Source organism: Hyperoodon ampullatus (genome assembly GCF_949752795.1).
Source record: "Hyperoodon ampullatus genome assembly, chromosome: 18".
Taxonomy (NCBI): Eukaryota; Metazoa; Chordata; class Mammalia; order Artiodactyla; family Ziphiidae; genus Hyperoodon; species Hyperoodon ampullatus.
Window position 1 is genome coordinate 13,912,585 of NC_136931.1, and position 13,982 is coordinate 13,926,566.

Consider the following 13,982-nt stretch of genomic DNA (forward strand, 5'->3'; position numbering starts at 1 on the left):
TCACTTTCTCAGCTTCTCCGTCCCGGTCTGGTGGTCCAGGGTGTGTGGTGGGAGCCTTTCTGGGAGATTTCTGAGTGAGGAGGTGGCTAGGAGAGTGTTCTCTGGGGCATGGAGGGGTGCAGAGCCTGATTCTGGGCTTTTTTTTAACCTCCCCACAGTCCAAGCCATTCATGTACTTTACCTGTGATCTACCGCCTTCAGGAAGCTCCTTTGATTTAACCCACACAGCTCATTCATTCCTTGGTCCTGCTTTTGTTTTGGCCCCAGGCTGTCAGCTGGTGTCATTTTAACTTACTCCTGGGCTGGGGCTGCCCTTTGGTTGTTCTGTCATTTCTGTGTCCCCGAGTAGCCAGCAACCAGGGCAGGGCTGTGCACCTCTGGCCTTCCCCGGTGGTCCCGGCCAGCGGTGGGTGCAGCCTGCACAGTAGGCTCTGCGCGCCTGTGGCTGATGGCTGAGTGGCAGCACCACTCTTACATAATCAGTTTCTCTCCTCCTTTCTCTTTCCAGAGCCAGATTTCACACTGAGCAGCTGCAGACAGAGAAATCAGAGAAAGCACAACCCAGCCTCAGATTCCGAGGGGCCTGCTGGGGACTCTCTCCTCCTGCTTGGAAGGAAGACCCTGAGGCAGCCGTTTCAGGCCAGGTCTTGGCTGCCATGGGACTCACAGCCACTGCCCCCCGGCTGCCCTCTGCACTGCCAGGCAGATAAGGGTGAGCCCTGCCCAGGAGCACCTGCCACCTCCTGCTGGGCCACTCCTCTGTGGCTAGTCCTTCCTCGACTTTGGGCCACCTTTGCTGACCCGAGGCCATGTAGGCCCCAGTCAGGCCTCTGTGGATAGACACATTGCTGGGGACACCACCTCTGCTCTCTGGGAGACCCAGCACACCACCATGCCCCGGGGATTCGCCTGGCTGCGCTGTGAGTACTGGGGGGGTCTGTGGGGACTGCCCAGGGAGAGTTTGGCCCAGAGCCAGGCTTTGCAACCGTGGCAACCAGGGCATTCTTCCTGGTGAGAAGTTGAGATGCTTCCCAGCTTAATGGCAGGCACCCTTGGGGACTCCCACGCCGTCTGCCCTGTCTCCAACTGACTGCAGCTCAGATGGGCATGGTGGGTATGAGCCTTAGTCTGGGTGGGCACAGTCAGTGGGTCACAGGGACAGGGCAGGCACTAGGGGTAGGAGGCAGCGTCTCACCTGCTCAGACTCATTGGTGCTCACTGGGGAGTACGGTGGGGATGGAGGTGGCAGAGAGATGATTTCTGGCCTCCCTGGGCCTGACCAGCCAGGGGTGGGGGCTTGTGAAGTTGCCTGGGCCCCGAGACACATGGGAGAAGTGCAACCTGCTCCCTCTGCCTTTCCCTCCATGAAGAGCTAAATCAAAAGGCAGAAAGAGAACAGTGTCGTTGGGGAAAAGAAAAATAGTTGAAATGAGGACAGAAAAAAAGAATTGACAAGTCTCTCAGGCCTGCCTGCTGGTGGGAGGGCAGACCAAGCTCCCTTCAGACTCCAAGATTCAATGTAATTGACTTAAATTCAACATATTTTTTTCTGGGGCCGCCCACGTGCCCACTGGAGAGACACTGCCATGGCGACAAGGACCTGGGCTATCTCGTGTGTCTCTCTCTAACACCCGGCATGGAGTTAGGTGCTAGGAACTGTGTGCCACTTGCATGAGGTCCGGGGTCTGACCCTGTGAGGGATTGGCAGAGGAGCTGGGTCCACCCTGGCCCTTGTGGAGGGCACTGCAAAGGGTCCGGATGTTCAGAACAGGTGGAAGGACCCAGACCCAGTGTTCTGGAATCTTCCAAGTCCTGAGGAGCAGGGCGAGCAGGAGAGACAGCACGGCGAGGTGCCACTTGAATTGGTCTCAGAGGTGGGTAGGGTTCACACATGTAGCCGTGGGGAGGTGAGGACGGTGTTCCTTCCAGGGCGAGGGAGCAGCGTGAGCAAAGGCTCAGCAGTGAGAGCGTGAGAGGCCAGGCAGGAAAGCTGGTTTGGGCTCAGGTGCCTGAGGCCTTGAAAGCCAGGGTGAAGAGTGGCTAACTCATGAGGTATCAGGGAGCCCTGGAAGGTCCGTGACATGGACGTGGGAGCTGAGGTTGAGAGTTACTCTGCTTTCGAGAGATCAATCTGGCCGTGCTTTTGGGAGTTGCTGTTACAGCCTCCTGGGCAGGATGTGATGAGGTGATGAGGGTTCCTTCTGGAGATGGAAGTGAGAATGAAGAGGCCTGGCAGAGGGGACAAAGCTCATGAAAGCAGAGCGCAGGATTGGCAAGGACTGGCCGTGGGGTGAGGGGGAGGGAGGGATGAGGATCAGGGGCTCAGAGAGGGGCTGGGGTGCTGGAAAAGGAGTGGCTGCCGTAACCAATTGCCACAATCTTGGCTTAAAACAAAAGAAATGTATTCTATCACAGCTTTGGAGGTCAGAAGTCTGAAATCAAGTTGTCATGGTTATGCTCCCTCTGAAGGCTTTAGGGGAGGATCCTTCTTGCCTCTTCCAGCTTCTGGTGGCTTCTGGCATTCCTTGGCTTGTGGCTGCATCACTCCAATCTGCCTTCATCATATGTGAAGGCCATATGAATGGTCTTTCCTTACATGTGTCTCTGTGTCCTTTCCTCTTCTTATAAGGACACCAGTCATTGAATTTAGGGCCCACCCTAAATTCAAGAGGATTTCATCTGGAGATTCTTTTTTGTTTGTTTGTTTTGCGGTACGCGGGCCTCTCACTGCTGTGGCCTCTCCCGTTGCGGGGCACAGGGCCTCTCACTGCTGTGGCCTCTCCCGTTGCGGAGCACAGGCTCCGGACGTGCAGGCTCAGCGGCCATGGCTCATGGGCCCAGCCGCTCCGCGGCATGTGGGATCTTCCCGGACCGGGGCACGAACCCGTGTCCCCTGCACCAGCAGGCGGACTCTCAACCACTGCGCCACCAGGGAAGCCCCATCTGGAGATTCTTAATAACATTTGCAAAGACCCTATCTCCAAATAAGCTTGCATCTGAGGTTCTTGGTGAACGTAAATTTGGGGGTATTTACACACACAGGCACAGATATGGGGGTGGTGGACAAGCCCCATTTGTCATTGCACACAGGACATTACTCTTTCTTCAGTCTCCTCTTCTGTCTTGCAGGCCTCTTAACTGTGGAGATAGGGGGGCACGGCGGGCCTCCCGACCAGGGTTGCACTAGCTGTGGGGCTTTCAGAATGCAGAGGGTACGTGAGGCTACAGCTGTGCTGTCCCTGCCTAGTTACCTGTTTGCTGGCCTGTTTTTCAGAGTGGAGGCCACAGGAAGGGAGCTTAAAACTGGGAGTGGTAGTTGGGCTGCAGACTTGGAGGAGGTCTAAGTTTGGGAGAAGGCAGATCATCTATGGACAGAGTTTCTGGGGCAACCCATGTGTGCCAGGCTGGGAAGCACGGAGGCTCTGTAAGTCTCTGCTACGAGGCTAGTGGCCAGGCCCCCAAAGGCTCCAGACTGGGACTCAGATGAGGTCAGGTGGGGTGGGACTTGGGGGTGGAGTGGGCAGCCACAGGGTGACTGCCACATTGGAAAGAAGACTCAGTGTGGACAGGGATACTGATTTTTAAAGAAAAGATGGAAATTTGGATTTTTATGTGAAATCTCTGTGAACCAGAATGTGGCCCTAAGGACACCAATTTGTAAACTGTCACTTTCTGTCAAGTGCGGTCCCCAGACCAGCAGCATCAGTTTTACTTCAGGACTTGTTGGAAATGCAGATTCTCTGCCCGCCCCCGCCCCCACCACTACCTCATACCTGCTCACTCAGATACCCTGGGTGAGCCTTTACCAGCTTCTACAGGAGACCCAGATACCGCTCCCAGCTCCCTGCTCGACGTGCACCCCAAAGTGCTGAGTAACACGTCCTTGCTGCGGTTCACGGTGCTGTGCATTCACACACTGGCTGCTGCGTTGTCTGATCAAAACGATGAGTGAGGGGCTTCCCTGGTGGCGCAGTGGTTAAGAATCCACCTGCCAATTCAGGGGACACAGGTTCGAGCCCTGGTCCTGGAAGATCCCACGTGCCGCGGAGGAACTAAGCCCATGCGCCACGACTGTTGAGCCTGCGCTCTAGAGTCCGTGAGCCACAACTACTGAGCCCACGCACCGCAACTACTGAAGTCCGCACGCTCTAGGGCCTGTGTGCCGCAAGTACTGAGCCCATGTGCTGCAGCAACTGAAGCCCGCGTGCCTAGAGCCTATGCTCTGCAACAAGAGAAGCCACTGCAATGAGAAGCCCATACCCCGCAATGAAGAGTAGCCCCCGCTCACTGCAACAAGAGAAAGCTCGCACACAGCATTGAAGACCCAAAGCAGCCAAAAAAAAAAAAAAAAGACAATGAGTGAATTGGACAGATGGCCCTAGAGGCAGGGGTTGGTGCTAGAGACAGGGGTTGGTGGCTGGCGTAGGCAGGGGAGCCTCTGGGGAGGGAAGGAGTCTTGGTGAGACCTTGGAAGAGGTCTGCCGTGTGAGAGGATACCCAGGGCAGGGGCAATGTGTGAGCCTAAACCCTGAGGCAGGAATGATCCTGACCAGCAGGGGTGCCAAGCTGAGAGTGTTAATGATGTAGAGACAAGGGAGAAAGCAAGCAGAAACACTGGTTTATCTGTTCCCTTGTCCAAATATTGGGTTGAGAATATGGGAAGAGAGAGACAGAGGAAGTGCAAGATGGATTGCAAGTTTGCAAAAAATGTGGTATCAGACTTCTATGAGGGGAAGGGCTGGTGGGCTGCAGGCCATAAGGGGCATGGGCTTGAGTAAACCTGAGCTTCTGGCCCAGCAGGGGCACAGGCATGGCAGCAGCACTGAGAAGGGGGTGGGAAAGTGAGTGTCAGCAGGCTCAGGCCAGTAAGGGCTTAAGAACAAAAGTCTCCCTAAGTGCCGGGGAAGTGAGGGCAGAAAGTCCAGTGAGTAATTGCTGCTCACAACCAGGGGTGAATCAAAGAGGTGACTCAGCCTGCCTGGCTATTTGGGGGGAAACAAGGCAGAAAGAGAGAGAGAGAGAGAGGAGGAGGAGGACGGAAGGGAGGAAGGAAGGAAGAGGGAGAAAAGGAAAAAAATTACTGCTTTTGACTATAACAATAATACATACTAATTATAGAATGTAAAAGATATCCTAGAAAATATAAAGAAGAACATAAAAATCTCCCACAGAGATTTGGTGCATTTCTTTCCATTGCATTTTCTATGCACACACGTATATATAATTAACAAAATTCAAGTCATGCTTTATACCCAGATACAGTGTGTTGCATCATGCTTTTTAAAACTTTGCTAAGCATATCAAAAGTATTTTTCTTATCATATAAGCATATCATAAGTATTCTTTGGCAATGTGATTTTTATTGGCTACATTCGTTATTATTGAACATCTAGGCCACTTACAGATGTTCACTATTACAAAATAATACTGCAGAGGAAGTCTTTGTCCACTAATCTTGCGGTTATGTCTCTCTTTTCCTTCACATTTATTCCTAGAAATGAGTGTAATGGGTCAGAGGGTGTGGACAATTTTAAAGCTTAGTGGGTCGAAATGTGTGGGCATTATTAAGTCCATTAATAACAAAAATTGCCAAATTGCTTTCCAGGATAAGAGCATCTGCCTCACTATTTTGCCAGCAGCAAATGTTATTAAAATAAAATAAAACAACAGCAACAGCAACAAAAAAGTCTTTCCATTTGGTAGGTGAAACGTGTATCGATTGTTTTGACGTGAATTTATTAGCGAGGTTGAGTTTCAGATACATCTCTTGCCCATCTATATTTTGTTCTTTCTGCTCCCATAAACTTAACCCTTGTTCATGTTTGTTGCAAATTCTCTCAGATAATTTTTGTAAGTCTGTTCAGTTACACAGACATCACACTGTTTTTAAAGTCACAGTGACCTGCAGTGGTGAAGGCTGGTAATGTTTGGATCGTTTGTTAGCGAGGAAGAGAAACAGCCTGAGTGAGGTTCGCTCAGCATCCCGGAAAGACAAGACTGGAAAGGCTGCTACAGACCTTCTGGTACCTCTAATTAAGAGGCATGTCAAGGTCAGATAGAGCAGGGAGGACAACGGAGTGGGTCACCCAAGAATCATTTGTAGAGTTGGAACTAGAATCCACAGTTCCAGAGTCTCTGGATGGAAAATGCAGCAAAAGGCTTTGAAAACTCGTAGGTTCTAGATGAAGGGCAGGGGTTGCCATGGAAAGGAGGCTGTGCCTGCCCCCTGGGGCAGGAGTGGGAAGGAGACTGGAGACCAATCCCAGGGCGTGGCTCCTGGGGGGCTTTGCCAGCCTGGGGCGGGAGGTGGCTGGGCTGGATGGTTCATGCTTGCCTGCATTGCTGTCCTGCAGCCCAGACCGCAGGGAGAGTATTCCTGGCCCTGGGAAGGCCTCCTTGGGACCCTGCGCCTCCTACCCCAACCCTTCCGAGAGGACTTGTGACTGGGAAAAGGGAGGTTGTGTGCACAGCTCTGCGTACCTGGGCAGTGTGGGAGCCACGCAGGTGGCTCATGTGTTCTTGTTGTGTGTGGTCCACAGATCTCGGGATCCTCCTGGGCATGGCCTTGGGGAACGAGGGTTTGGAGGTGTGGCCCTTAACCCGGAGCGAGGAGTGTGCCATCACTGGCTTTCTGCGGGACAAGCTGCAGTACCGGAACCGCCTTCAGTACATGGTAACTACGTGGGCACTTGTTGTGTCCCTCTTTCAAAGCCCTGTGGCTCATGGGATGTAAGGACCTAGAAATTCAGTCCCTCTCCTTGGACATGTGTCAGGCCTGTGCCTGCCATGGCTCCCTTCTCCCTCACACACACCCATGTGCCTCGTCTGCACTTCCTGTCCCTGCTCCTGCCATCCATCCTTGGGGCCTCCAACCCTCCTATCTGATCTGACCTTTGATCCCACCTCCACGTGGCACTCACCCAGTGACTCAGGAATGGATTCCAGGAAACCTTGGGGGAACCCCAGACACTATTTAGCAGGGGAGATAAGGACCTAGAAATTAGAACGTTTGATTCTTTTTATAGAGTGGACCAGGTGGCATGTGGCTCTGTAGGTCTTTTTTTTTTTTTTTAACAGCTTTTTTGAGATATAATTCACATACCACACACCTCACCTGTTCAAGTGTACAATTCTATGGCTTTTAGTGTATTTGCAAAGTCATGAAACCATCACCATGATAAGTTTTAGAGCAATCTTTTTTTTTTTTTTTTTTTTTTTTTGCGGTACGCGGGCCTCTCACTGTTGTGGCCTCTCCCGTTGCGGAGCACAGGCTCCGGATGCGCAGGCTCAGCGGCCATGGCTCACGGGCCCAGCCGCTCCGCGGCATATGGGATCCTCCCAGACCGGGGCACGAACCCGTATCCCCTGCATCGGCAGGCGGACTCTCAACCACTGCGCCACCAGGGAGGCCCAGAGCAATCTTTTAAAGTCATTTTCCTCACCCCTCCTAAAGGATATGATTCTCTAGGAGTAGGAAGCCTCTCATCCTACATTTTGGCCCGAGACTTATGCCTTAACATGTTTTGTTTTGTTTCACCTTCCCTGTGTCCCAGAGGAAAGAGCTGTCTTTATCCCAACTGGGAGCCAAGCACATGTTTTCTGTAGAGGACCACCGCTGCCATCAAGGGCCGGTCCTGGGTCCTCTCCTCCTGCATCAAATTCTTCTCCGAGGTTGGGGGAGTCTGAGCCGTTTCTGGCTCTGATCTCATCCTTTGTTCTCTTGTATCTCCCCAGAAACACTACTTCCCCATCAACTACAGGGTCAGTGTGCCTTATGAGGGGGTACTCCGAATGGCCAACGTCACCAGGCTGGTGAGAATTCCCCCTCTGGAATGGGGAGGCCCCTGCCTCCTGGGACATCCTGTGGGCCCTGCCTGGAGGCACATTGGTCTGGGCAGATCCTGTTGCCAGGGCTCTTTCCTGGCCCCTCAAGCAAGCCTGCCCTTGGCTCAGGCCCCAGGTGCCCCTCCCACCCCATCCACAGTGGATGCCCGTGGTCTGCCCCCTGTGCAGGACAAATCTGGGGGGCAATCAGAGCTGTGGGGGGCAGGCCCAGAGGCTCCTGTCTGGGGTTTCAATAATTTCTCCTGTCCCTGCAGCAGAGGGCCCGGGTGAGCCAACAGGAGCTGCGGTATCTGTGGGTCTTGGTGAGTCTCAGTGCTACTGAGTGGGTGCAGGAGGTGCTGCTCGAGGGCCATCCATCCTGGAAGTACCTGGAGGAGGTACATACGCTGCTGCTGGATGTCAAACAAGGCCTCCCGGTGAGCCGTGCAGAGGTGCAGGTGGCCGGAGGTGGGGTGGGGGTGGGGGTGGTGTGTGTGTGTGTGTGTGTGTGTGTGTGTGTGTGTGGCCAAAAACTATCAAGGGAGAAGGTAAAGGCGTGGAAAGTTCTGGCGTGTCCTGGAGAGTGTGGGAGAAATGGGGGGGCAGGGTGGTGGACTGGGCTTGGGAGGCAAGAGATGCGCCCGAGACCCTGTTATGCTCTGCAACCCTGGGCGAGTCATTGATCCCTCTCACTTTATTTCCACATCTAAGAAGAGAGGGAAAGGGGGAGGGATAAATGGGTGGAGCACAGGGGGCTTGAGGGCGACGAAACTCTTCTGTATGATGCTGTAACGGTGGGTATAATTGCATTTGTCGAAGCCCACTGAATGTACAACAGAAAGAGTGAACCCTGACGTAAACGGACCTTAATTAATAATAATAATAGAGGTCCCCGATCGCTGCCTGTTCAGCAGTGTTGATCGGAGGCCTGGGGGATACGTCTTCCAAAAAGCCTAGAGAGTAAGGTGACGGGGTCGGTGTGTATCCTCGCAGGCCATGTGTGTGCCGTGGGACCCCGCCTCACACCCCCGCCTTGCCCTACTGACCCCCCCAGCCCCCCTTAGGACCCTGGTACACAACTGCCCTGGGGCCCCACCTGTTGCCCAGCAAGAACAGCCAACAGGAAGCCAACTGTGAGCTTCTGCTGGCACCAGGGCTCAGGGCCAGCACCTGCTTTTGCCGCTGCCGAGAACTTTGTGGAGGCTCTCCATTCTGGTGGGGACCGGGAGACCCAGCCATTTCCTTGGTGGCTTTCTTGTGCCTGTGGGCAGGGGGGGTTGGAGCTGACCTGGGGAACGGACTGTGTTCCATCCTCAGTTTTCCTTGGGAGTGTCTCTGGCTCTGTGAGCTCTGGGGAGCTGGGAAGGAGATTGTGGGTAGGCTGAGGCCCTGCCCACCTGGGCTCTTCAGATTGAACCAGCTTTTTTTTTTTAAGATTTTTTTTTTTTTTTTGATGTGGACCATTTTCAAAGTCTTTATTGAATTTGTTACAATATTGCTTCTGTTTTATGTTTTTGTTTTTGACCATGAGGCATGTGGGATCTTAGCTCCCCAACCAGGGATCGAACCTGCACCCACTGCATTGGAAGGCGAAGTCTTAACCACTGGACCACCAGGGAAGTCCCTGAACCAACTTCTAACCTCTTCTTTCTCACAATGTCAATGGTTGATGGCCCGTTCCATATGTTCCCAACATCTATGGGGCAGTGGGTCCTCCCTCTAGGGAGAGGGCCATGGGCATGGGCCCCTTTGCCCTCCTGCCACCCTCACTTCTCTCTCTAAGCCTTTGTATATTAGTTTTTTGGGGACTGCCGTCACAAATTACTACCAACTCGTGGCTTGAAACAACAGAAATTATTCTATCGCAGTTCTGTAGACCAGAAGTCTGAAATCAAGGTGTCAGCAGGGCCATGCTCCCTCCAAAGGCTCCAAAGGAGGATCTTTCCCACCTCTTCCAGCTTCTGGTGGCTGATGGTGTTCTTGGCTTGTGCAGCATCACTCCACCCTCTGCCTCTGTCTTCACATGGCCTTTCCCTCTGTGTCCCAGAGAAGGACCTGTGTCCTTTCTCTTACAAGGACAACAGTCATTGGATTTAGGGCCCACCATAAATCCACACTAATCTCATCTGGAGACCCCTGACTTAATTACATCTGCATAGACCGCATTTCCAAACAGGTCACATTCGCAGGTACTAGGGATTAGGCCTTGGACAGAGCTTTTTTAGGGGGCTGTGGGGCAGGGTGACACACAGTTCAACCTAGAACACTTCACTTTTAGGAAGGTCCTTCCCCAGCTCAGGTCCCACGTTTCCACGTTTCCTCCTGCTCCATGTCTTTTTTTTTTTTTTTAAGTATTATTATTTATTTATTTATACATACATTTATTTATTTATTTTTATGTTTGGCTGCGTTGGGTCTTCGTTGCTGCGCGCAGGCTTTCTCTAGTTACGGCGAGCGGGGCTACTCTTTGTGGCTGTGCGTGGGCTTCTCAGCGGTGGCTTGTCTTTGCTGTGGAGCACGGGCTCTAGGTGCGCGGGCTCCAGTAGTTGTGGCATACAGGGGCTCAGTAGTTGTGGCTCATGGGCTTAGTTGCTCCGCGGCATGTGAGATCTTCCTGGACCAGGGCTCAAACCCGCGTCCCCTGCACTGGCAGGCGGATTCTTAACCACTGCGCCACCAGGGAAGTGCCGTGCTCCGTGTCTTCTTCGAAAGTTCTGGCCCCCGCTCTGTCCCTCCCACGGTGCCTGGTGCTCCCCACACCAGGTTCCTTTTGTTAAGTGTTGTGGAGAGGAGCCCCCGAGCTTGGAGCTGGAGATCCAGCCCTGTCAGTGTGCCTAGTGTGCCTCACGATATGACCGACCCTCCGGAGGGTCCTGTCTCTTCTTTTTTTTAAAATTTTTATTTATTTATTTTTTCTTTATTTTTTTTGGCTGTGTTGGGTCTTCGTTTCTGCGCGAGGGCTTTCTCCAGTTGCGGCAAGCGGGATCCACTCCTCATCGCGGTGCGCGGGCCTCTCACTGTCGTGGCCTCTCTTGCTGCGGAGCACAGGCTCCAGACGCGCAGGCTCAGCAGTCGTGGCTCACGGGCCCAGTCGCTCCGCGGCATGCGGGGTCCTCCCGGACCAGGGCTCGAACCCGTGTCCCCTGCATTAGCAGGCAGACTCTCAACCGCTGCGCCACCAGGGAAGCCCCCTGTCTCTTCTTCATGGGAGTCGGTGTGGGTCTTTACATACTGAAGGACAGTGTCCCTGGGATAGGGACTCCTCATGTGGTGGTGGCCGGGCCTGGGCTAGAACAGCAAGGATGCCCCCACCTCCTCCCTGTCTGGCCTGCCCCTAGGAGAGGAAAAGAGAAGCTTCTGTGTGTTGTGCTTGAGTGAGGGACATCGAGGGAGCCCCTCCCAGGAAAAATGGCACCTGCAGGAAGGAGAGAAATTGCTCTCAGGCGTCCTGGTCACAGGGATCTCTTGTCCTCCTTCCAGGCAGGATAGCCACCAACCCCCCGCCCCCCAGAGCTCTCCTGGGATCTCTTCACAGGCTGTGGGTGGCACCCGTGGTCCTAAAGATTTCCTCCCTTTCAGGGTGTGGAGGTCAGCCCCCAGGTGGAAGCAGTGTTGTCCCTCCTGAGTGCCCCAGGAAGCCTGAAGCTGGTGCGGCCCAAAGCTCTGCTGGACAACTGCTTGCGGGTCATGGATCTGTTGTACTGCTCTTGCTGTAAGGAGCTCTGAGGGGCTGGGGGCGGGACACTGGGTGTCTGAGCCCAGGTCGCTGAGCAGAGCTGGGACCCTCCTCGGCATGCCCTCTGCTTCCCAGGGCTACAGGCCGTTTCTGGAAGCTGAGATGGGCCCTGGGTACAGGGAGGACAGTGTGGCTTGGTCTGGGGATGAGCGGGCTGTTGACCACTCCTGCGGTCTTATTTGTGTCCGTGTGTGTGTGTCGCCTGCAGGTAAACAAAGCCCTGTCCTAAACTGGCAGGATTGTGAGGTGCCAAGGCCTCAGCCTCACAGCCCGGAGCCCTCGTCACAGTGTGTGGCTGCCCAGCTATACCCCCTGCGCCAGCAGCCCCCCGCCTCCCTGCCCCACCCCCCGGCATCCACAGCTGGAGCCCCAGCTCAGTGAAGCTGCTGAGGGCACAGGGCGAAGGCCTCCTGCCCTGAGTGGCCTGCATGGTAACTGGGTGGGGCAGCTGGAGGAGCTCCTGCAGGAGATGGACTGGGCCTGAGGCTTCTCTGGGTGGTGGTGGGGAGCCCCTCTTGGGAGAGGAGATCCTAGAGGGGTATTTCTCCTTTGAGGGGGACTCGGTGCCCGAGAAGGGTTCAGCTTCCCGCCTTCCATACCTCCCATGGTCTCACCTGGAGCGGTGGGCGCTGGGGGGCACCTGAAGGTCAATGAAGACAGAGCCTACGGCCCCTCCTGGCACTGCCTGGGCTGCCCCCTTCCCTGAGGGCAGGGCTGACCGTCTCCTAAGCCCAAAGAGGTGAGAGCTGTACCAGGTGGGCATGGGGGTGGGGACATGACTCGGCAAGGCCAGGGAGAGGGCAGCAAAGCTGGGCAGAGGGCATAGCCAAATGCCACATCTTGCCACGGTTCCCTTTATTTTTTCTATTAAACACCTGCTTTGTTTTGGTTTGTTTTGGTTTGCTTTGCATCTGCAAGGGTGAACCTGGAGAAGGCCCACCTGGAGAAGGCCGCTTTCCCCTCCTGCCAGGTGCAGGAGGCAGGAGGGAGGGGCGTGGGCTGGTCTGGCTCTGGGGCCTCGGTCTGAGGATTCAGATGTGGAGTGGTCAGGGCCTTAGCCAGGGCCCTGGAATGGTAGATATTTGCGGGACAGAGTTCCTTCCAGCCCTGCCCCAGCCCCTGAAGCCTTAGCCAGCCTGACCGCGGGGGTGGGGGGGTTTATCTCCCACAGTGCGTCCTGGCCACCGCCCTCTCCCCCTCCATCTGGCAACCCCAAGACTGCCCCCAGCAGGGACAGAGCTGAGGCATTCAAAGGCATGGGTCCTGGCACGAGACCTGGCGACTCCTGCACGCCCCCACCCGCCCCCCATCACGGAGCCCTGCAGGGAGCCCCGCCCCCAGCGGGGATCTGGGATGGGATGGGCAAGGGCTGGGGTGCTGGCAGGTGAGCAGTGGTGGAGGAAGCCAGGCGGAGGCAGGGGTGTCAATTACAGTACCACTTTATTAATACTGGAATCTTCACAGTGCATTTGTTACTTGTAGCAGTGACTATTTAAATCAAGGAGAGGGTGGGTTGCAGGGGCGTGGTGGGGGAGGAGAGGATCATTTATCCAAAAACGGACAGAAAGAAAAGAAACAAAATGGTTCAGATGGGATGGGGGTGGTGAGGCGGTGGTGGAGGGAAGAAAACGTGAGTAGGAACCAGGAGGGGGGGCCTGGGGTGGGGAAATAAATTAAAAAAAGGAACAAGTTAACAGCACCAGGAAAGTTACTTCAGTCAAAAGACACTTTTTGAAAAGAATATTTCTCTGTACAAAAAGAAAAATGAAACAAACGTAAAGAAGTCCCCCAAACCAAAGTTTGTGATGCGGGATGGCTGGCTCGGATCCCAAAGGGGTGGGCCTGCAAGGTGGTCACTAAATGGATGCAAGGCGATCAAGGGGATGGAGGAGTTATGTACAGCCCTGGGGGGGCGCTTGGAGGGGAAAGGCGCCACTGGAGTATGGGTGGGTGGGGGGCAGCTGTGCCGCACCCACCCCCTCCCTGGGTCTCCGAAGCCACCCCCCTCCCCAGGGGCAAGCTCTTCCTCATGGGGACTCAGCTCTCCCCCCACCCCACTGCCCCTTACCCTGCTCACATCACATAACCTGCATCTTAAATCAGCCCGCCTGGGCAAACCCTGTGGTGAGGGGCAGTGTAAGCCCCGCCCCAAGCCTTCAAATACAGGCCACCTGCTCTCCCGGCCCCATCCTCGCCCGGCTCTCCTCCAGGTGTGGTGCGCTCAGCAAGTCTCCTTTCTCCGACCTAGCGACTTACAGGTACCGTTCTCCACCCGCCTTCGGGGACCCCACGGGGCTCCATCCACTCAGGGGCATCCTTGGTTCCCCACACCCGCCTGGCTGCTGTGCCTGGACCCCAGTTTCCGGCACAAGAACTACCAGGAGCCCGGGCTCCATCCAGACCAGGAAAAGCCAGCTCTCCT

The 13,982-nt window shown here is 54.8% G+C and overlaps 1 protein-coding gene across 1 annotated transcript; it reads left to right on the plus strand.

Moving 5' to 3' along the window:
- Positions 1-892: 892 nt before the first annotated feature.
- IL34 (interleukin 34) lies at positions 893-12,449 on the plus strand (the record flags this gene model as incomplete). Its single annotated transcript, XM_079723646.1, has 6 exons — positions 893-920; positions 6,540-6,673; positions 7,735-7,812; positions 8,100-8,261; positions 11,404-11,536; positions 11,769-12,449. The coding sequence occupies 6 exons, from the start codon at positions 893-895 to the stop codon at positions 11,939-11,941; spliced, it is 708 nt and encodes a 235-aa protein (XP_079579772.1). The 3' UTR covers positions 11,942-12,449.
- Positions 12,450-13,982: the final 1,533 nt, after the last annotated feature.